Genomic DNA, 22,647 nt, shown 5'->3' with positions numbered 1-22,647 from the left:
ATCACCCAAATGGGTCATGGGGAGCCTGTTTTGTTGGACATGCCAGGTGACCACTGGTGAGAGTGGAGTGGGTGGGGGGGTGGGGAGGGGCGTCAGTTGGAGGCAGGAGAACATGGGATGAAATCTCCTGGAATATGTCCAACCAGAGTTGGTAACTGTAGATCAGCCTTGGTAAGTCACACATGCCATTGGAGGTTGAAGCTCCCCTGTTGATATTCAGTAGGCCGAGGCCTCTTAGTTGAATCGGGTGAGGCTAAATGCCTCAATCCTATGGCTCTTGCTGTATTTACACCCCCCCTCCCCTTAGATTTAAGGCTCAACGTATTTATAAGTGTCTGTATGTTGTTAATAAAAAGGTGGCAGATGTTACCGAATGGATATCAGCTCCTGCTATAGTTCACCTAAAAATCTTTCATCACCATAGCAACGCGTCTCATGGGACATACACAGGGAGCTCTGCAGTGCGGAGTTTATAACTGCGCTGCTGTGTTTTACTGAAGCATACATGTCGGTACAAAAGTAGTAGAAACTATTTCCTCTGGTGCGGAGTCCAGAACAAGGGGCACGACCTTAAAATTAGAGCTAGGTTGGTCAGAATTGATGTCAGGAAGCACTCCACGCAAAGGTTAATGGAAACCTGGAACTCCCTTCATCAAAAAAACTGGAAGTTAAGGTTCAATTGAGGCTTCCGGCACTGAAATTGATTTATTATCGTTGGTAATGATATTAAGGCGTAGGTGTGTAAGTAGAGTTGAAGCAAAGAGCAGCCATGTTTAAGTGGCAGAGCAGGCTCAAGGGGCAGAATGGCCTACTCCTGTACCTATCTCAAGTCTGATCCCCAACATCTACTGGGTTAGTGGATCTCAGTTGTGTCTCAGTGCCCGAGAGCAACAGAGGGCAGAAATCAGCTCCTCGTTCTCCTGTGGGAAAAGAGCACAGGTTTGGACACAGTGTGGGGACATGACTGCCATTCTTCCCCTTGGTTGGATACTCCACTTCTGTTCACTTTCTGGTTTTCAATTTTTTTTTTTCATAACAACTGCAACCAGTTCTAATACACATTTTCTCTTAGCCTCGTTGCTCAATGTGATTGTGTGTGCTGGGGGCATGGAGGGAGGGAGGGAGGGTGAGTGGGGGAATGTTTCTCGCTAGTACATTGGACACTCCTTTGAACTTCTTGGTAATCTTACACAAAAGCAACAACTTAAAACAACAACAGCTGACACTCACATAGCACCCTTTCATGTAATAAAACAGGAATTTGACAGGAATTTAAATCAAACAGAATTTGAAACCAAGCAGAGTAAACATTCTGGTTGCCAAAATCTTGGACCAATAGGTCAGTTTTAAGGAACATCTTGAAGGAGAATTGGGAGGTTTAGGAAGGGAATTCCAGAGCTTAGGACCAGGAAGCTGAAGGCACGGCCGCCAATGGTGGAGCGATTAAAATCAGGAATGGTCAGGAGTGTGGTAGTGAGTGCAATGCCAGAGGGCAGAACTTTTTCTTCATTCATTTACAGGATGTGGGCATCGCTGGCTAGGCCAGCGTTTACTGCCCATCCCCCGTGGCCCTTGAGAATCATGGTTTCCCTCCTCCTTATGCTGGACGCTTGAGACAAATTATCCCCCCCCCCACCCCCGTCCTACAGCCTTAGTTGAGGTCAGTGAACCCCGGGAACTGGTGGATAGAGGATAGTTGCTTGTGGGAGGCTCAGAGTTTCCTCTCCAGTTGTAAGGAAGCAACAGCCTCAAAAGGGTTAATCTGGTCACTCTGTCCCTACGTAAAGGAAATTTGGAGGGGTGGGGGCAGAGGGGGGAAACTGGATCCTTGAGTACAGGAGACATCGGACACCAGAGAACCAGCTCTGACTGAGACTAAAAAAAGAAGTGTAGGTATTCTCTCCCATCTACGCTGACCATTTCTAGCCATCCCATGCAGGGCCATAGAGCCATTACAGCACAGAAGAAGGTCATTCGGTCCATTGAGTCCATGCTGGCTCTCTGTAAATGAAAGACCTATATTTATATGGCGCTTTTTACAGCCAATGAAGAATAGCCATTGTTCTAATGTAGGAAACAAGACTGCCAATTTATGCACAGCAACATCCCACAGAGGTTAATGTCTTAATGACCAGGTAATCTGTTTTAATGACATTGATTGAGGGAGAAATATTGGCTAGGGCACCAGGGAGAACTCCCCTCTAGACCACCCCAGTCAATCCCATTTCCTTGTAAATTTATTTCCCTCAAGGGCCTATTTAATTTCCTTTCGGAATCATTGATCATCTCTGTTTCCATCACCCTCTTAAGCAGCAGGTTCCAGGGCATCACCACATGCTGCGTCAATAAAATTCTTCCTCACATCCCCTCTGTACCTCTTGCCCAAAATCTTTAAACCTGTGTCCCGCATTCATTGTGCCAACAGCTAATGGGAACAGTTTTTCTAAACCTGTCATAACCTGGTACACTTCTATCAAATCTCCCTCAACCTTTCTCACTTTAGTCTTTATCGCTACCATTAACACTCCCTTTGTCTTGTGCCTATGACATCTTTATCAATCTCTTCTGAGCACCCACCTATCCCTGAACTTCTGCTTTGCTCCAACTGCCCCAACCCCTCTTAAACATATAAAATCCATCACATCTCTACTCTTTAGCTCTGCAGAAGAGTCGTATGGACTCGAAACATTAACCCTATTTCTCCCTCCACTGACGCTGTCAGGCCTGCTGAGGTTTTCCAGCATTTTCTGCTATTTCTTCCCGCAATCTCCTTTGCTTACAGGACAGGGGTGGTTTCGATGAGTGGGATTAACTTCTGCAGCGCCACAGGCATTGAACAACTGATGTCGGCTTGCCGTGGTGAACAGCCGAGACAGACGGAGTGTACAAGAATTGGCACTGACCTCTGATGAAACCAGAATTAGAAAGGGTCCGGTGTTCCTGGTTAAAGTGTGGCAGACCTCTGTCTCAAGTGCCGGTGAAGAGTCTGAAGAAGAGTCATATTGGACTTGAAACCTTAACTCTGTTTCTGTCTCCACAGATGCTGCTGGACCTGTTGAGTTTTTCCAGCACTTGCTGCTTTTATTTCAGAGTCCCAGCACCCAGTGTTTTGATTTTATGTATCGTGTGCGCTGTGGTGGACGACTTGGTCTTGTGCATCACCTGGTGTGTCTCAGGGGGTCTCACTGCATTTGCTGCAGAGGGAGACAGCGGGGCTGAGAAGTTACATGATCTGCTGGCCTCTGTTTTCTCCAGGCCCCCTTGTCGGCCCGCTGAGCTTTTATGGGCAGAACCTGTAGGTTGGCGGTGCGAGCACATGCCCAACCTGATCGGAGGCGAAATCGCGCAGGGTGGTGTCGGGCCAGTGTACCGATGTCACCCTGCGCTCGCGCCACGTTTTGGCCGGCGGACCAGCGTAAAAGTTGGAAGCGCGCCCACCAACAATTAAAGGGCCTATTATGCTCATTAATGTTGTAACTGGCTCCGATTTTTCTCGTGGTCCCTCCAACCTTCTGGTTGGCAGACGGGTGAATCGGCCAGGCAGGCTTTGCACTTTTCATCAAACCTCGTCCAAGGCCGTGAGGTTATTAAATAAAAAAATAAAAATCCATGGGCAGCATTTTTTATCACGTTAAACGCTCGGGCGACTGATTGTGATGCTTGGACGTGTTTATTCCTGATTTTACAAACTTTATTTAAACTGTTATCACGTCTTCAGCTCCCTGAGTCAGCTCTCTGCCTCCAGGGAGCTTTCGTTCAGCGCTCCCCCTGTGCTTACCCCCTCCCTCCCTCCTCCTGCCCCTCCCACCCCAGCAGCGCTGAGCATTTCAGCGCGCCTTTCACGCTAGTTGCCTGTTAACAGCGCGAAATCGAAGTTGGGGGTGGGGGGGGCCAATCACGGTTAGTGGTCCGCTCCCGGCCGATCCCAGACCCGCCGATCGCCCGCGTCCGCCCAGCTCAAAATTCTGCTTTTTCTGTTTCTGTTCACCTCTTCCAATGTCCTTTCAGACAGTCAGCCTCCAGAGGCCACAGCCGACAGTGACTGTGTCCCAGCTGTCAGTGTCAATGTCCGCCATCTGCATACCTCGCTCACAGGTGTCCTTGTAGAGGAGCTAGGGACGCCCAGGAGGTCGTGACCCAGTGGCCAGTTCACCGTACAGAAGCTCTTTGGGTGTACGGCCATCATCTGTCTGATGAACATGGCCGAGCCTGCGCGGACGCTGTTGGCCAAGCAATGAGTGAAATGCTGATGGAATTGGCACGCACCAGGGCCTCTTGAGTTGGTGACCTTGGCACACAAAAGCGGAAAGCGTGTTAGGTCTCTTCCTCCACACGCTGGACACATCACATCGACCCGTTGGGACACGTTTGCTAATTAAATCCCATTACAGATCAGTGTGTGTGGCAGTAAGCTGTGGGGAGTAGCTGACTGATACAGGGAAGCATGTCTGGTACATTGTGTCTGCTCACTTTAACCCCCAAGCAACATAATCTGCCAAACTGTCCCCCCACACCCCCGCCCCCATCATTGCCCCACACAAATTCAGGCTAATTGTTACTGACTCATTGCAGATTACCTTAACCCTTTCTCTCCCTCTTCTTCACCGCAGCGCTTCTGTCCAAACAGTAACAGGTCAGGTCTCCTTTTCCTCCTCCTCCTCCTCAGGTTGCCATTTCTCCTGAGCTCCCACCTATCCCTGACCTTTTACTTTGCTCTACCTGCCCCACCTCCTCTTAAACAGTATAAAACCCATCCCATTTCTCCTTTTCTTTAGCTCTGAAGAAGCATCATATGGGACTCGAAACGTTAACCCTGTTTTTCTCTCTCCACAGATGCTGCCAGACCTGCTGAGTTTTTCCAGCATTTTCTGTTTTTAGTTAGGTCGGTGCCCTGGTGCTGCACTTAAAGGGGCACCTGAGTCAAAACCAAATAAACAAGATCAGGGATAAAGTAAAAAGCAGCCCCTTAAAGGGAAACTGCAAAAACAAAGACAAAATTCAAAGGAAACTTACCAACATTGGGTCAAAATGTGATCAAAGGGGCCTATGAAACACCCCAGTCGCTGTGGTGCCCACCGGGCATGGAAGGCCTTGATGGTGCCGACAGACACCGCGTGTTCCCTCTCCAGGGACACCCGGCCGTGAACATAGCCGCGGAAGAGGGGCAGACCGTCGGGTCAGATGACCCCCTTGGTCGCCCGCTGCCTGGACCTGTTTGTGGCCAACTTGACCAGGCCCAGGAGCAGGTTCACCAGGAGGTCCTCCTCCCCCACCTCCCTCCGCACCGGGTGATGGATGCAGAATGCAGAGGAAACACCCTCCATGTGTAACAGAACCTGCCTGACTTTTGCTCCATCAGTTTAAGTTTAAGTCCTCTTGCCTTGAATCAGAATGTCGTGGGTTCAAATCCCTCTCCAGAGACTCGTGCACATAACCCAGGCTGACTCTCCCTGGTGCCAGTACTGAGGGAGTGCTGCACTGTCAGAGGAGCCATTAAACTGAGGCGCCATCTGCCCTCTCAGGTGGACATAAACAATCTCACAGCACTATTTGAAAAAGAGCAGGGGAGCTCTCCTCACTGTGATCAATATTTATCCCTCAACTAACATCATTATATTTATTTAGTGTGTGCATAGTCACAGGGCAATAGCCTTGTTGGTGGCTAGATGGAGTTCTTTAAGTCCACTTTCAAGTTTGGTCAGCGGACAGTCTTTGACAATGAGAGTCATAGTTTGGACTGCACCACATCTGCAGCCTGGATGGTCCCGTTGACCTCACCAATCTTGGGTGGTCGCGGTCTTGACTGGAAGCGGTTTCAAAAGGCTCGCTGTCGCCAATGGGAGATCTAAACCGAGTGGATGAGCAATGAGACCTGTGGTGAGAATGGTTTTCTGGTCATTGTCACATTGTTGTTTGTGGCTGCTTGCTGTGCACAAATTGGCTGCTGCGTTTCTTACATTACCACAGTGACTGCTCTTCAAAAAGTACAAAATCAACTGCAAAACGCTTTGGGACATGCTGAGGTTGCGAAAGGCACAATAGAAATGCAGGTCTGACTGCATTTTAACGGTGCCTGGCATAGAAAGGACCCAGAAGTGTCACCCGCTGACCTTGCTTCAGCCGATGTCCTTTGTCACTTGATCTGACCAGGGTAGATGTGGGTTCCAGGTAAGATGGAAGAGAACCTGTGAATGGCTGTTCCTCGAGGAGGCAGTGGTGAGCCACCTTCACACCACCCTCCACCTGCTACCACCCTCACATCCATTGCACCCCTTGCCTGTGTCTTACAGCAGCTCTTGTAAAGCCTAGAACTCCACTACTCCCGCCCCAGGAGCCCCAATGCTTGACCACCTCTGATGTCTCCCCATCTCCAGTGCATTGTTATCAAGACTGTCATATACACAATCCCCCTGAGGCCTCCATTAACCCTGAGGCCCCTTCCAGCACTAGCTCCCAGTTCAAAGTCTCTGTTCCGTTGAATTTGGCCTCCCATACTTTCACCAGTGCCTGAGCCTCAGCCTACAATTACTAAAATTCTCTAAAACCATCTCACCCCACCTTCAGAAATCCACCACTCTCTACCTCACTTTCTATCCTTTTTATTCGTTTATAGGATGTGGGCTTCGCTGGCTAGGCCAGCATTTATTGCCCATCCCTAATTGCCCTTGAGAAGGTGGTGGTGAGCTGCCTTCTTGAACTGCTGCAGTCCCTGTGGTGTAGGTACATCCACAGTGCTGTTAGGGAGGGAGTTCCAGGATTTTGACCCAGCGACAGTAAAGGAACGGCCGATATATTTCCAAGTCAGGATAGTGAGTGACTTGGAGGGGAACTTGCAGGTGATGGTGTTCCCCATCTATCTACTGCCCTTGTCCTTCTAGATGGTATTGGTCATGGGTTTGGAAGGTGCTATTGAAGGAGCCTTGGTGAGTTCCTGCAGTGCACCTTGTAGATGGTACACACTGCTGCTACTGTGCGTCGGTGGCAGAGGGAGTGAATGTTTGTGGATGTGGTGCCAATCAAGCGGACTGCTCTGTCCTGGATGGTGTTGAGCTTCTTGAGTGTTGTAGGAGCTGCACTTACCCAAGCAAGTGGAGAGTATTCCATCACACTCCTGACTTGCGTCTTATAGATGGTGGACAGGTTTTGGGGAGTCAGAAGGTAAGTTACTCACTACAGGATTCCTAGCATCTGACCTGCCCTTGTAGCCACAGTATTTATATGGTTAGTCCAGTTCCATCCCTGGTCAATGGTAACCCCCAGGATGTTGATAGTGGGGGATTCAGTGAGGGTAATATCATTGAATGTCAAAGGGTGATGGTTAGGTTTGCTCTTGTTGGAGATGGTCATTGCCTGACACTTGTGTGATGTGAATGTTACTTGCCACTTGTCAGCCCAAGCCTGGATATTGTCCAGGTCTTGCTGCATTTGGACATTGACTGCTTCAGTACCTAAGGAGTCGCGAATGGTGCTGAACATTGTGCAATCATCAGCGAATATCCCCACTTCTGATCTTATGATGGAAGAAAGGTCATTGATGAAGCAACTGAAGATGGTTGGGTCTAGGACACTACCCTGAGGAACTCCTGCAGTGATGTCCTGGAGCTGAGATGACCGACTTCCAACAACCACAACCATCTTCCTTTGTGCTAGGTCTGACTCCAATCAGTGGAGAGTTTTCCCTGGATTCCCATTGACCCCAGTTTTGTTAGGGCTCCTTGATGCCACACTCGGTCAAATGCTGCCTTGATGTCAAGGGCAGTCACTCTCACCTCACCTCAGGAGTTCAGCTCTTTTGTCCATGTTTGAACCCAGGCTGAAATGAGGTCAGGAGCTGAGTGTCCCAGGTGGGACCCAAACTTGGATTCAGTGAACAGGTTATTGCTAAGCAAGTGCCGCTTGATAACACTGTTGATGACCCCTTCCATTACTTTACTGATGATCGAGAGTAGGCTGACGGGGCGGTAATTGGCTGAGTTGGATTTGTCCTGCTTTTTGTGTACAGGACATACCTGGGCAATTTTCCACACAGCCGGGTAGATGCCAGTGTTGTAGCTGTACTGGAACAGCTAGGCTAGGGGCACGGCAAGTTCTGGAGTACAAGTCTTCAGGACTATTGCCGGAATATTGTAAGGACCCATAGCCTTTGCAGTATCCAGTGCCTTCAGCCGTTTCTTGATATCACGTAGAGTGAATCGAATTGGCTGAAGACTGGCGTCTGTGATGCTGGGGACCTCTGGAGGAGGCCAAGATGGATCATCCACTCGGCACTTCTGGCTGAAGATTGTAGCAAATGCTTCAGCCTTATCTTTTGCACTGATGTGCTGGGTTCCTCCAACATTAAGGATGGGGATATTTGTGGAGCCTCCTCCTCCAGTGAGTTGTTTAATTGTCCACCACCATTCACGACTGGATGTGGCAGGACTGCAGAGCTTAGATCTGACCTGTTGGTTGTGGAATCGCTTAGCTCTGTCTATCACTTGCTGCTTATGCTGTTTGGCTCGCAAGTAGTCCTGTGTTGTAGCTTCACCAGGTTGGCACCTCATTTTTAGGTATGCCTGGTGCTGCTCCTGACATGCCCTCCTGCACTCTTCATTAAACCAGGGTTTGATGGTAATGGTAGAGTGGGGGATATGCCAGGCCATGAGGTTACAGATTGTGTTCGAGTACAATCCTGCTGCTGCTGATGGCCCACAGCACCTCATGGATGCCCAGTCTTGAGTTGCTAGATCTGTTTGAAATCTATTAAATCCATTTAGCACGGTGGGAGTGCCACACAACACGATGGAGGGTATCCTCAATGTGAAGGTGGGACTTCGTCACCACGATGACTGTGCAGCGGTCACTCCTACCGATGCTGTCATAGACAGATGCATCTGCAGCAGGCAGGTTGGTGAGGATGAGGTTAAGTATGTTTTTCCCTTTCGTTGGTGCCTTCACCACCTGCCACAGACCCAGTCTAGCAGTTATGTCATTTCGGACTCGGCCAGCTCGGTCAGTAGTGGTGCTACCGAGCCACTCTTGGTGATGGATATTGAAGTTCCCCCCGCAGAGTACATTCGGTGCCCTTGCCACCTTCAGAGTTTCCTCCAAGTGGTGTTCAACATGGAGGAGCACTGATTCATCAGCTGAAGGAGGGTGATTTGTGGTAACCAGCAGGAGGTTTCCTTGCCCATGTTTGACCTGATGCCATGAGAATTAATGGGGTCCAGAGGTGATGTTGAGGGCTCCCAGGGTAACTCCCTCCCGGCTGTTTACCACTGTGCTGCCACCCCTGCTGGGTCTGTCCTGCCAGTGGGACAGGACATACCCAGGGATGGTGATGGTGGAGTCTGAGACATTATCTGTAAAGTATGATTCCGCAGGTATGACTATGTCAGGCTGTTGCTTGACTAGTCTGTGAGACAGCTCTCCCAATTGTGGCACTAGACTAGCCCCCAGATGTTAGTAAGGAGGACTCTGCAGGGTTGACAGGGTTGAGTTTGCCAGTGTCTAATTCGATGCTGGATGGTCCATCCAGTTTTATTGCTTGTGGACATCGTAATGGTTTGATACAACTGAGTGGTTTACTAGGGCCATTTCAGGGGCATTTTTAAGAGTCAACCAGATTGCTGTGGGTTTGGAGTCACGTGTAGGCCAGACTGGGTAAGGATGGCAGATTTCCTTCCCTGAAGGGCATTAGTGACAATCGACAATGGTTTCATGGTCATCATTAGACTTTTAATTCTAGATTTTTATTGAATTCAAATTCCGCCATGGCAGATGCATTGCTCTGGGTCTCTGGATCACTAATGCCAATGCCACTGCACCACTGCCTCCTTGTTCCTGCTGCTAGCTGTCCAATCTGCCCATGAGGCTTTGGGAGACGTAACATTAAATTGTCCACTTGTAATACTCTCCTTCTTACACCAGGTGTCAGCCTTGGCTCACAGTGATCACACACACACACATACTTCTGACAGGAATATAAAAGCAAAAAAACTGTGGACGCTGGAAATCTAAACCGCAAACAAAAATAAAAATAGCTGAAAAAACTCAGCAGGTCCGGCAGCATCTGCGGAGAGCAACACAGTTAACGTTTCGAGTCCGTATGACTCGTCAGCGAAACTGGGTTTAAGCCACACTCCAGAGACCTAGGTGAACACTTCAGTTTAATACTGAGGGGCAGGGAGAAGCCATAGAGTTATTACACCGCAGAAGGAGGCCATTCAGCCCATCAAGTCTATGCCGGCTCTCGAAGCAATCCAGTCAGTCCCATTTCTCCCACTTTATCCCTGTTTCCCTGCAAGTTTATTTCCCTCAAGCGCCCACCCAATTTCCCTTTGGAATCATTGATCGTCTCCACCTCCACCCCCTTCGTGGGCAGCGAGTCCCAGGTCGGTACAATTGCTCCGCAGAAAAGTTCTTCCCCACGTGCCGCACACCCCACCAACCCCCACCCGAACCCACCGTATCTCTTGCACCAAAACCTTGAATCTACACCCCCGCCCCCCACCCCCCCACCAGTCCTTGTGCCATCAGCCAATGGGAACCTCCCGACATGATTTAAACTTATACGCCCCAATCACACCTCTCTTCAAGCTCCTTTTCTCCAAGGAGAAACTGAGCAGAATGGCCGAGTGTCCGCAGAAAGGTGCAGAGGGGCATCGAGCGGAGGGGCGTCGAGTGGAGGGGTGTCTGGCAGAGGGGCATTGAGTGGAGGGGCATTGAGCAGAGGGGCATTGAGCAGAGGGGCATTGAGTGGAGGGGCATTGAGCAGAGGGGCATCAAGTGGAGGGGCATCGAGCAGAGGGGCATCGAGCGGAGGGGCATCGAGCAGAGGGGTGTCAGGTGGAGGGGCATTGAACAGGGGGGCATTGAGTGGAGTGTCATTGAGTGGAGGGGCATTGAGCGGAGGGGCATTGAGTGGAGGGGTGTTGGGTGGAGGGGTATTGAATAGAGGGGCATTGAGTAGAGTGTCATTGAGCGGAGGGGCATCAAGCGGAGGGGCATCGAGCAGAGAGGCATTGAGTGGAGGGGCATCGAGCGGAGGGGCATCGAGCGGAGGGACATTGAGCGGAGGGGCATTGAGCAGAGGGGTTTTCAGGCACAATAGGACATAGGTTGAGTGGAAATAGGATACACACACACACACCTCAGAGGTATCAGTCCGCTAAACAAATTGTATCTTTAAACAAGAGACAGTTTACAACAAATATACTTATTCTTTATTGCTTTGTACAATTATAAACTAGAAGAGAGCAGATGTGGATCCAACCACTCACAGCCCAATAGAGTGGGATGCGGGTTAACGTGGAGTTTCAGACTATAAAGATACAGTCACCTGTGTGAAACTACACCACTCATCTTCCAAATGGATTTCAGTCAATAAAATATCAGAATAATACAAAATGTCTATAATTATTACATTCAGCATGTGGAACATTGGCACATGTCGGGTGGGTGTTGTTCTGGTGAAATGGTTGGAATTCACAGGTGTGACAATGAATTGGTTGGAATTTATCCAGGACCCCTGGAGGAGTCTCTTGGTCAGGAGGACCTTTTATGAAAGGGAATTGTTCACGCAATCGGAATTATTTGTAAAAATCCAAACTGTAAGAGGGACAGCAACTGGGATTTCAGGCAGCGCGTGAGGGACAGTGAACACTCTACTCACCCCCTAACTCAGGAAGGCACCTCCCATTGCCCCAGTTGATAAGGTTTCCGTTTCCCACTCTAGACACCACGGCTCTTCTCCGAGCCAGGCTCCCAGCATCAGTTTAAAGGCAGAAACCTGGCCCAGGGGGTTAGAACCCAGTGAAGGAACCCGGGGTGGGGGGTTGGGTGGTAATTTTCATCATAGGCTGGCACCGCAAAACAGCGAATCAGGAGCCAGTTTTACAACGTGCCCAATTTTGTGGGCACCGAACTCAGAGGGTGGCAGAGTCATTACCGCACAGGAGGCCGTTCAGCCCATCGATTCCATGCCTGCTCCCTGTAGAGCAACCCCGTCAGTCCCGTTCTCCCGCTCTATCTCTGTAGCCCCCTGCAGGTTAATTTCCCTCATGCGTCCATCGACTTTACTTCTGAAATCAGTGATGGTCTCTGCTTCCACTGCCCTGGGTACACAGTGAGGTCCAGGTCATTATCATTCACTGCGTGAACAAATTCTTCCTCAACCTCCCCCTGCCTGCAGACCACCCCCCCCCTCCCTCCCTCCCCTCGCCCATTATCTCTTGCCCAACCTGTATGGGGGTTGGGGGAGGTATAACATCCCTAACATCCGTTTGCTTCACCAAGACAAATTTCAACCCCTCCCCCGCCAAGTGCTACTAAAGCCTCCGCTGCGTTATTTATTTTACTTTCCTAATATTAAGGTCATCCTCGCCTTGAGGGGGTTCTCAGGGTAATGCCCTTTGGTTATTTAACTTCTAATCCCCCTCCCTTCAATCCATCACACCTTCGTACACTCCACTCAGTCCAACACTGATCCTTCCCCTTTTAACGCTCTCTCTCAAACCAGGGGGTCTAGCTTCCTCACTGAGGATGAAGAAGGATGGTTTTGGGGGTGGGGGGGGTTGAATCTTTGCCTGGAGCCTCTGGAGTGAAGCTCCGGGCCGTTCACAAAGATTCTGTCATCCCAGTGAAGCGATGTGAAACTCAGGAGGCTGTTCCTCGGTGGGAGGCTGGAGCCGGAGTCGCTCCGACAGAAACTCTTCACAAAAGGAAACCTTTTGGAAGGTTTGGAACAGAAATGTGGGTCAGCGGGCACAGCGGGAGCACCGAGAGGCAGTGGGACACGCGGAGTCAGAGCGGGGCGCACAGGGAGGCTGTCGGACGCACAGGGAGACTGTTGGACGCACAGGGAGACTGTCGGATGCACAGAGAGACTGTCGGATGCACAGGAGAGACTGTCGGACGCACAGGGAGACTGTTGGACGCACAGGAGAGACTGTCGGACACACAGAGAGACTGTCGGACGCACAGGGAGACTGTCGGACGCACAGGAGAGACTGTCAGACGCACAGGGAGACTGTCGGACACACAGGAGAGACTGTCGGACGCACAGGGAGACTGTCGGACGCACAGACTGTCGGATGCACAGAGAGACTGTCGGACGCACAGGAGAGACTGTCGGATGCACAGAGAGACTGTCGGACGCACAGAGAGACTGTCGGACGCACAGGGAGACTGTCAGATGCACAGGAGAGACTGTCGGACACACAGAGAGACTGTCAGACGCACAGGGAGACTGTCAGACGCACAGAGAGACTGTCGGACGCACAGGGAGACTGTCAGATGCACAGGAGAGACTGTCGGACGCACAGGGAGACTGTCGGATGCACAGGAGAGACTGTCGGACACACAGAGAGACTGTCAGATGCACAGGGAGACTGTCGGACGCACAGAGAGACTGTCGGACGCACAGAGAGACTGTCAGACGCACAGGGAGACTGTCGGACGCACAGAGAGACTGTCAGACGCACAGGAGAGACTGTCGGACGCACAGGAGAGACTGTCGGACGCACAGGGAGACTGTCGGATGCACAGAGAGACTGTCGGACGCACAGGGAGACTGTCAGACGCACAGGAGAGACTGTCGGACGCACAGGGAGACTGTCGGACGCACAGGGAGACTGTCAGACGCATAGAGAGACTGTCGGACGCACAGGGAGACTGTCGGACGCACAGGGAGACTGTCAGACACAGGCAGAATTCACTTACGGTGAGATGGAGACATTTTGACATAAAGACATAAATAGTGACAGGGACTGATGAAGCCTCAGTGATCACAGGAGCTTCCACAGGAGATGATGCTGACACTGGATTCATTTTGGGATGCAGCCTTTGACAGACCGAGTGTGTGGGGTGCAGAATAAAGGCACACATATAGTTAGAGACATATTCCATCTCAGGACTATTGCAACACAGCAAGGAATGGTGCAGGAACTAGCTAACGGCAATGTCTGTCAGCAGCATTGATGGCACTAATGTTCTCATAGATAAGATCCTGCTGTTTCTGGAGATCCTGTTGATTCTGGTAGATGGCCTCTTGGGGCTGTTTCGATTGGATTGTATCCAACATGCACTGATGCAGGAAGACATATTGAGGCTAGAAAGCAATAAATGGAAAACAGAAATAGTAAAATGACAAACATCCTTATGGAAAGCAATCTCGTAGTTATTTAAATAAGGAATTGTTTGGCACTATTGTCAACAAACACTCCCAGGACAGCTACAGCACAGGGTTAGATACAGAGTAAAGCTCCCTCTACACCGTCCCCATCAAACACTCCCAGGGCAGGTACAGCACGGGGTTAGATACAGAGTAAATCTCCCTCTACACTGTCCCCATCAAACACTCCCAGGACAGGTACAGCACGGGGTTAGATACAGAGTAAAGCTCCCTCTACAGTGTCTCCATCAAACACTCCCAGGACAGGTACAGCACGGGGTTAGATACAGAGTAAAGGTCCCTCTACACTGTCCCCATCAAACACTCCCAGGACAGGTACAGCACGGGGTTAGATACAGAGTAAAGCTCCCTCTACACTGTCCCATCAAACACTCCCAGGACAGGTACAGCACGGGGTTAGATACAGAGTAAAGCTCCCTCTACTCTGTCCCCATCAAACACTCCCAGGACAGGTACAGCACAGGGTTAGATGCAGAGTAAAGCTCCCTCTACATTATCCCCAACAAACCCTCTCAGGGCAGGTACAGCACGGGGTTAGGTACAGAGGAAAGCTTTCTCTAACCTCAGAATGCCTCAGGATGTCTCCTAATACACCATGACATTTCCATTTTCCACAATACCTAAGCCTCCAGATGTCTATGATAATTTAATGCTGCATTCTCTGCCTGTGTGCATTCTGGACTAAAAGGTGAACAGGAACTAAGCTGAGATATCCAACCTCATTTCATACAGGGATTGTTAGAGGCAGCAGAGAGGAGAGACGCATTCCATCAGTCAGTGCTGGGTCTGAATCCAACCCTAAAGGTGAAAGCTCCATGCCTGGAATGTCTCTATCCACATTGTTTTGTACATCTGACTTTGAGCAGTCAATTTTGTGATGGGAGTGCTTTCCAATTGCCCATGGTACTTGAACAAACGAGGAAGAATAATGGATGTGTGGCTGGGTTCTTCTCCATTCTTCTAGAGAAGCTCAAAGCCAATGAAAAAGACTTCCTCATAGACTAGCCTACTTTCCTCCCTAAGACAGCTCAAGCTCTGGCACCTATGTCTGTGCCACCTGCCTCCTGATATCATGGCTGATCCTCTAACTCAACGCTGTACTCCCGCTCTCTCCCCTTATCCCTTGAAGCCTTTAGAGTCCAGAAATTGATCCATTTCCTTTTTAAATGTATTCAGTGACTTGGCTTCCACAGCCTCTGTGGTAGAGAGTTCCACAGGCTCACTAACCTCTGAGTGACGTTTCTCCTCATCTCAGTCCTATCCTGAGACTTTGACCCCTTGTCCCCCAAGCCAGGGGAAATATCATCCCTGCGTCCAGTCTGTCCATCCCTGTCAGAATTTTATACGTTTCAATGAGATCTCCTCTCATTCTTCTAAACTCCAGTGAATACAGGCCTAGTCGGTCCAATCTCTCCTCATACGACAATCCTGCCATCCCAGGAATCAGTTTGGTGAACCTTTGCTGCACTCCCTCAATGGCAAGTGTATCCTTTCTTAGGTAAGGAGACCAAAACTGCACACAATACTTCAGCTGTGGTCTCGTCAAGGCCCTGTACAGCTGCAGTAGGACATCCTTGCTCTCACAATGAAGGTCAACATACCGTTTGCCTTCTTAACTGCTTGCTGCACCTGCGCAATGATTGATGTTCAAGGACACCCAGGTCCCTTTGTACATCAACATTTCCCAATCTATCACCATTTAAATAACACTCTGCCATTCTGTTTTTCCTACTAAAGTGAATAACTTTATCCACTTATCCACGTTATACTGCATCTGCCATGTATTTGCCCACTCACTCCACCTGTCTAAATCACTTTGAAGCCTCTTAACACCCTCCTCATCGCTCACATTCCCACCAAGTTTCGTGTCATCAGCAAACTTGGAAATACTACACTTGGTTCCCTCATCCAAATCATTGATATATATTGTGAATAGCTGGGGCCCAAGCCCTGATCCCTGCTACCCCACTAGTCACCACCTGCCACTCAGAAAAAGACCTCATTATTCCTTCTCTCTGTTTATAGTCAGAGAATCATAGAGTTTTACAGCCCAGAAAGAGGCTCTTTGGCCCATCGTGTCTGTACCGGCCATCAAACCCCTACATATTCTAATCCCTTTTTCAAGCACTTGGCCTGTAGCTCTGTATGCAATGGTGTTTCAAGTGTTCATCTAAATACTTCTTAAATGTTGTGAGGGTTCCTGCCTCAACCACCCTTTCAGGCAGTGTGTTCCAGATACCCCCTCACCCTCTGGGTGAAAACTTTTTTCCTTAAATCCCCCCTAAACTTCCTGCCCCTTATCTTATATCCATGTCCCCTGGCTATTGACCCCTCCACTAAGGGGAAAAGTTTCTTCTTATCTACCCTATGTATGCTCCTCATAATTTTGTACACCTCAATCAGGTCCCCCCCTCAGCCTTCTTTGCTCTAAGGGAAACAATCCCACCTATCTATTCTCACTTCATAGCTGAAATTCTCCAGCCCAGGCAACATCTCGGTGAATCTCCTCTGCACCCTCTCCAGTGCAATCACATCCTTCCTATAGTGTGGCGACCAGAACTGCACACAGTACTCCAGCTGTGGCCTAACTAACGTTTTATACAGCTCCATCATAACCTCCCTGCTCTTGTATTCAATGCCTCGACTAACAAAGGCAAGTATCCCATATGCTTTCTTAACCACCTTATCTACCTGTGCTGCTGCCTTCGAGGATCTATGGACATGTACACCAAGGTCCCTCTGATCCTCTGTACTTCCTAGGGTCCTACCATTCATCGTGTACTCCCTTGCCTTGTTAGTCCTCCCAAAATGCATCACCTCACACTTTTCAATATTAAATTCCATTTGTCACTGTTCTGACCAGACTGTTATATCATCCTGTAGTCTAAGGCTTTCCTACTCCCTATTTACCACACCACTAATTTTCATGTCATCTGCAAACTTACTGATCATACCTCCTACATTCGTGTCTAGATCATTAATGTACAGTACAAACAGCATGGGACCCAGCACCGAACCCTACAGTATACCACTGGACACAGGCTTCCAGTCACAAAAACAACCTTCAACCATCACCCTATGCCTCCTGACACTGAGCTAATTTTGGATCCAGTTTGCCAAATTCCCCCGCATCCCATGGGTTCTTACCTTCTTGACCAGCCTCCCATGCAGGACCTTGTCAAAAGCCTTACTGAACTCCATGTAGACTACATCAACTGCACTACCCTCATCTACACACCTAGTCATCTCCTCAAAAAATTCAATCAAATTTGTTAGACATGATCTCCCTCTGACAAAGCCACGCTGACTATCCTTGATTAACCCTTGCCTCTCCAAGTGGAGATTAATTCTGTCCCTCAGAATTTTTTCCAAAAATTTCCCTACCACTGATGTTAGATTCACTGGCCTATAGTTCCTTGGTTTATCCCTACCACCCTTCTTGAATAATGGTACCACATTAGCTGCCCTCCAGTCCTCTGGCACCTCTCCTGTGGCCAGAGAGGATTTGAACATTAATGTCAGGGCCCCTGCAATCTCCTCCCTTGCCTCCCACAGTAGTCTGGGATACATCTCATCTGGACCTGGGGAATATTCCACTTTTAAGCCCGTTAAAGCCGTTAATACCTCCTCCCGCTCAATGCTAATTTGTTCAAGTATATCACAGTCCCCATCCCTGAACTCTATACCTACATCATCCTTCTCTATAGTGAATACAGATGCAAAGTACTCATTTAAAACCTCACCTATGTCTTCTGGCTCCTCACACAGATTGCCACTTTGGTTCATAATGGGACTTACTCTTTCCCTAGTTATCCTAACATACTTATAAAATGCCTTTGGATTTACCCACCAGTGCTTTTTCATGCCCCCTCTTCACTCTCCTAATTTCTTTTTTAAGTAACCCCTGCACATTCTATACTCCATTAGGGCTTCTGCTGTTTTGAGCCCTTGGTATCTACCATTAGCTTCTCTTTTTTGCCTTTCCAATCCTGTACATTCCTTGACATCCAGGGTTCTCTGGACTTGTTGGTCTCACCCTCCGCCCTTTACAGGCACATGCTGGGCCTCATCTCTCACTATTTCCTTTTTGAATGATTCCCACTGCTCTGATGTAGATTCTCCTACAAGCAGCTGCTCCCAGTTCACTTTGGCCAGATCCTGTCTTATCATATTGAAATTGGTCTTCCCCCAACTCAGACCCTTTACTTCTGGTCCATCTTTGTCCTTTTCCATAACTACCTTAAATCTTACTGAGTTATGGTCACTATCACTGAAATGCTCCCCCACTGACACTTCTACCACTTGCCTGGCTTCGTTCCCTGAAACTAGGTCCAGCACCGACCCCTCTCTTGTAGGACTTTCTACGTGCTGGCTTAAAAAGTTCCCCTGGATATATTTTAAGAATTCTGTCCCCTCTAAACCTTTCACACTAAGACTATCCCAGTTAATATTGGGGAAGTTGAAATCTCCTACTATTATTTTTATACTTCTCTGAGATTTGTCTACATATCTGCCCTTCTATCTTTCCTTGACTGTTTGGGGGTCTATAGTACACTGCCAGCAATGTGAGTGCCCCTTTTTTGTTTTTAAGTTCTACCCATATGGCTTCATTTGAGGAACCTTCTAAGATATCATCACTCCTTATTGCAGTAATTGGCTTCTTGATCAATATTGCAACACCACCTCCTCTTTTATACCCCCCCACCTGTCTCGCCAGAATATTGAGCTGCCAGTCCTGCCCCTCGCTCAACCATGTCTCCGTGATAGCAATGATATCATATCCCCATTTGTTAATCAACGCCCTCAACTCGTCTGCCCTACTCGCAAGACTCCTTGCATTAAAATAAATGTCACCCAGCCTTGCCATGTTCCCTTGTGCCTTAAATTTACTATATATGCTCTGCCTTCCAGGCTGACTTGGTTTTTCTTCTATAGTTGGCTGCACATCATCCCCTACTATACCTCCTCTCGGATCCCATCCCCTTGCTAAATTAGTTTAAACCCCCACCAACATCACTAGCAATCTCCCCACAAGGATGTTGGTCCCGTTTCGGTTCAGGTGCAACCCTTCGGACTTGTACAGGTCCCATCTTCCCCAGAAACAGACCCAGTGATCCAGGAATCTAAAGCCCTCCCTCCTGCAACAACTCTTCAGCCACACATTCATCTGCTATATCCGCCCATTCCTATATTCACCATCATGTGGCACTGGGAGTGATCCAGAGATTACAACTTTTGAGGTCCTAATTTTCAATCTGCTACCTAGCTCCCTAAATTCTTGTTGCAGGACCTCATCCCTCTTTTTACCTCTGGTTTTCTGTCTGCTAACCAATTCTCAATCCATGCCAATATATTACCCCCAATCCCATGTGCTTTAATTTTACACACTAACTTCATATGTGAGACATTATCAAAAGCTTTCTGAAAATCTAGCTACACCACATCCACTGGTTCTCCCTTATCTATTCTGTTAGTTATGTCCTCAAAGAACTCCAGTAGGTTTGTCAAACATGATTTCCTTTTCATAAACCCATGTTGACTTTGTCTAATCCCGTTGATATTTTCTAAGTGTCCTGTTATCACATCCTTTATAACAGCCTCTAGCATTTTCTACCAATGAGGTTAGGCTAACCAGTCTGAAATTTGCTGTTTTCTCCCTCCCTCCTTTTTTAAATAGTGGGGTTATATTTGCCACCCTCCAAACTGCCAGGACTGTTCCCAAATCTACAGAATTTTGGAAGATGACAATCAGCGTATCCACTATTTCCACGGCCACCTCCTTTAGTCCCCTGGGATGTAGATTATCAGGCCCTGGAGATTTATCAGCTTTCAGTTCCATTAATTTCTACAGCACTTTTGTTTTAGTAATACTAATTTCTTTCAATTCCTCCTTCTCACTAGACCCTTGGTTCCCTAGTATTTCTGAGAAGTTATTTGTGTCTTCCTGCGTGAAGACAGAACTAAAGAAGTTGTTTAATTTCTCTGCCATTTGCTTGTTTTCTATTATAAATTCTCCTGTTTCAGACTGTAAGGGACTTACATTTGTCTTCACTAATCTCTTTCTTTTTACATACTTACAGAAGCTTTTACAGTCTGCTTTTATGTTCCTTGCAAGTTTATTCATACTCTATTTTACCTCTCTTAATCAACCTCTTGGCCCTCCTTTGCTGAATTCTAAACTGCTCCCAATCTTCAGGCTTGCTACTTTTTCTAGCAATTTTATATGATTCCTCTTTGGATCTAAGACTATACTTAATTTCTTTTGTTAAACATGGTTGGGCTGCTTTTCCTGTTGTGTTTCTGCCCCAGAAAGGAATGTATAACTATTGCAATGCATACATTCGTTCCTTAAATATTAACCGTTGGATTGTGGTGGATGGGGTGCCAATCAAACGGGCTGTTTTGACTTGATGGATCAAGCTTCTTGAGTGTTGTGGGAGCTGCACTCATCCAGGCAAGTGGGGAGTATTCCATCACACTCCTGACTTGTGCCTTGTAGATGATGGACAAGCTTTGGAGAGTCAGGAGGTGAGTTACTCGCTGCAGGATTCCCAGCCTCTGACCTGCTCTTGTAGCCACAGTATTTATAAGGCTAGTCCAGTTCAGTTTCTGGTCAATGGTAACGCCCAGGATACCCTACGTTTGACATAAATCATTTAATCTTTGCTGTCAGTCCCATGTCAGCTCAGTGAATCAGAATGAAATTGTTTTTCTATAGCACCTTTTGTAGCCTCAGGATGTATCAAAACATCTGCACAGCCATTGAAATACAGTCGCTATTGGAACTGTGATCACAGTTGCAATATAGGAACAGTAGCACATTTACACATGGCAAGCTTCCACAAAATGCAATTGATTGTGGTCAGGTAGTTTGTTTTTAAGCGATGCTTCAGAGATATACATCGATCAGGACACCAGGGAGAACTCCCATGCTCTTCAAATAGTGATGGGGCATCTTTTGCGGTCACCTGAGAGAGCAGATGGAGCCATGACTTGACATGACATCCAAAAGGCATAATTCACCTCTGAGACTGCAGCACCTTCTCAACGCTGCACTGAGAATGTCAGCTGGTGTTGTAGGCTCAAACCTCTGGAGTGGGACTTGAACCCATGACCCTCTGACTCCGAGGCCAGAGTGTTAGCCACTGAGATATGGTTGACAGCTTGAACTGTTCAGGCACATGTTGAAATAAAGGAACTGTCTTTCGAGAATTATTTTTCCCAGGATTTGGAAAGATATATTACTGGAAATTTCAGTTGTAGGAGGTTAGAGCCAAGTAGTGAAGAGCAGGAACAGGGCTTGGAGTTGACTATAGAGACACCTTCCTGAAATGGATCAGAGACCGAAGGGTTCTGAGCAGGAGATGAAGTCACTCAAAGACAAAACTTCTCACCTCAGTCTGGACCATCAGCGGCCGGTTCAGTCTCATTTTACGGACAATCCCATAAACATCGATTACTTCTTCCTCTTCTATCTGTTGCAGTAGGTAATCCAAGGCTATTAAAGTACCTGTCCGTCCTACTCCAGCACTGCGATTAAAACAGAGGTTGAGGGTCTTTAAACAGATTACACAGGAATTTTCCTCTCAGCTTCCCCACAACACAGATTGTTACAAAGAATTTTGATCAAAGTCTTCTGGGTCTTTATACTAATCAGCTCCCTCACGCTGTCCCTCAGTAACCGTCTCCCTCCAGTGTCCAGTGATACTGACTGTAAAAAAAGAGATAAAAACAAAAAATTGCGGATGCTGGAAATCCAAAACAAAAAACAGAATTACCCGGAAAAACTCAGCAGGTCTGGCAGCATCTTAGTTCTGCTGAAGGGTCATGAGGACTCGAAACATCAACTCTTTTGTTCTCCGCCGATGCTGCCAGACCTGCTGAGTTTTTCCAGGTAATTCTGTTTTTGATACTGACTTTATCTCTATTGATGTTAATCCTGCTCCCTCACACTATCATTCAGTAACCACCCTCCCCCTAGCATCCTACATTACAGACTGTATCTCTACTGTTGTTAATCCAGCTCCCTCACACTATCAATCAGTAATTCTCTCCTCCAGCACCCTGTGTTACTGACTGTATCTCTACTGATCTTACTCCAGCTCCCTCACACCTTCACTCAGTTGCTCTCTCTCCCCAGACGCTGTGTTACTGACTATATCTCTATTGATGTTAATCCAGCTCCTTCACACTGTCACTCAGTAACCCCTCTCTCCCCAGTACCCTGTGTTACTGACTGTATCTCTATTGATGTTAATCCAGCTGCCTCACACTGTCATTCAGTAACCCCTCTCCCCTTAACACCCTGTGTTACTGACTATCTCTACTGATGTTAATCCAGCTCCCTCACATTGTCACTCAGTAACCCTCCTCCCCTCAACGCCCTGGGTTACTGACTGTCTTCTACTGATGTGAACCTAATGGGTTGCATCCTAGGATATTAAAGGAAGTAGCTACAGAGATAGTAGCTGCAC

General features: G+C 48.1%; 1 protein-coding gene across 4 annotated transcripts in view; it reads right to left on the bottom strand.

Moving 5' to 3' along the window:
• Nucleotides 1-12,203: 12,203 nt before the first annotated feature.
• The window catches only part of ptprh (protein tyrosine phosphatase receptor type H), a 95,103-nt gene continuing 84,659 nt past the window's right edge, over nt 12,204-22,647 (bottom strand). For 3 of the 4 annotated variants that reach the window (XM_041178112.1, XM_041178115.1, XM_041178114.1), the window contains 2 exons: nt 21,568-21,703; nt 12,204-14,089 (listed from right to left, as the gene is read on the bottom strand). In XM_041178112.1, coding sequence (XP_041034046.1) covers nt 13,931-14,089; nt 21,568-21,703 — 295 coding nt within the window. In that variant the 3' untranslated portion in view covers nt 12,204-13,930. The other variant, XM_041178113.1, reaches the window with a different exon arrangement.

Source organism: Carcharodon carcharias, chromosome 31 (genome assembly GCF_017639515.1).
Source record: "Carcharodon carcharias isolate sCarCar2 chromosome 31, sCarCar2.pri, whole genome shotgun sequence".
NCBI classification, from domain to species: domain Eukaryota; kingdom Metazoa; phylum Chordata; class Chondrichthyes; order Lamniformes; family Lamnidae; genus Carcharodon; species Carcharodon carcharias.
Note: the sequence above shows the minus strand (reverse complement) of the source record. Positions and strands in the feature narration are given on the sequence as shown.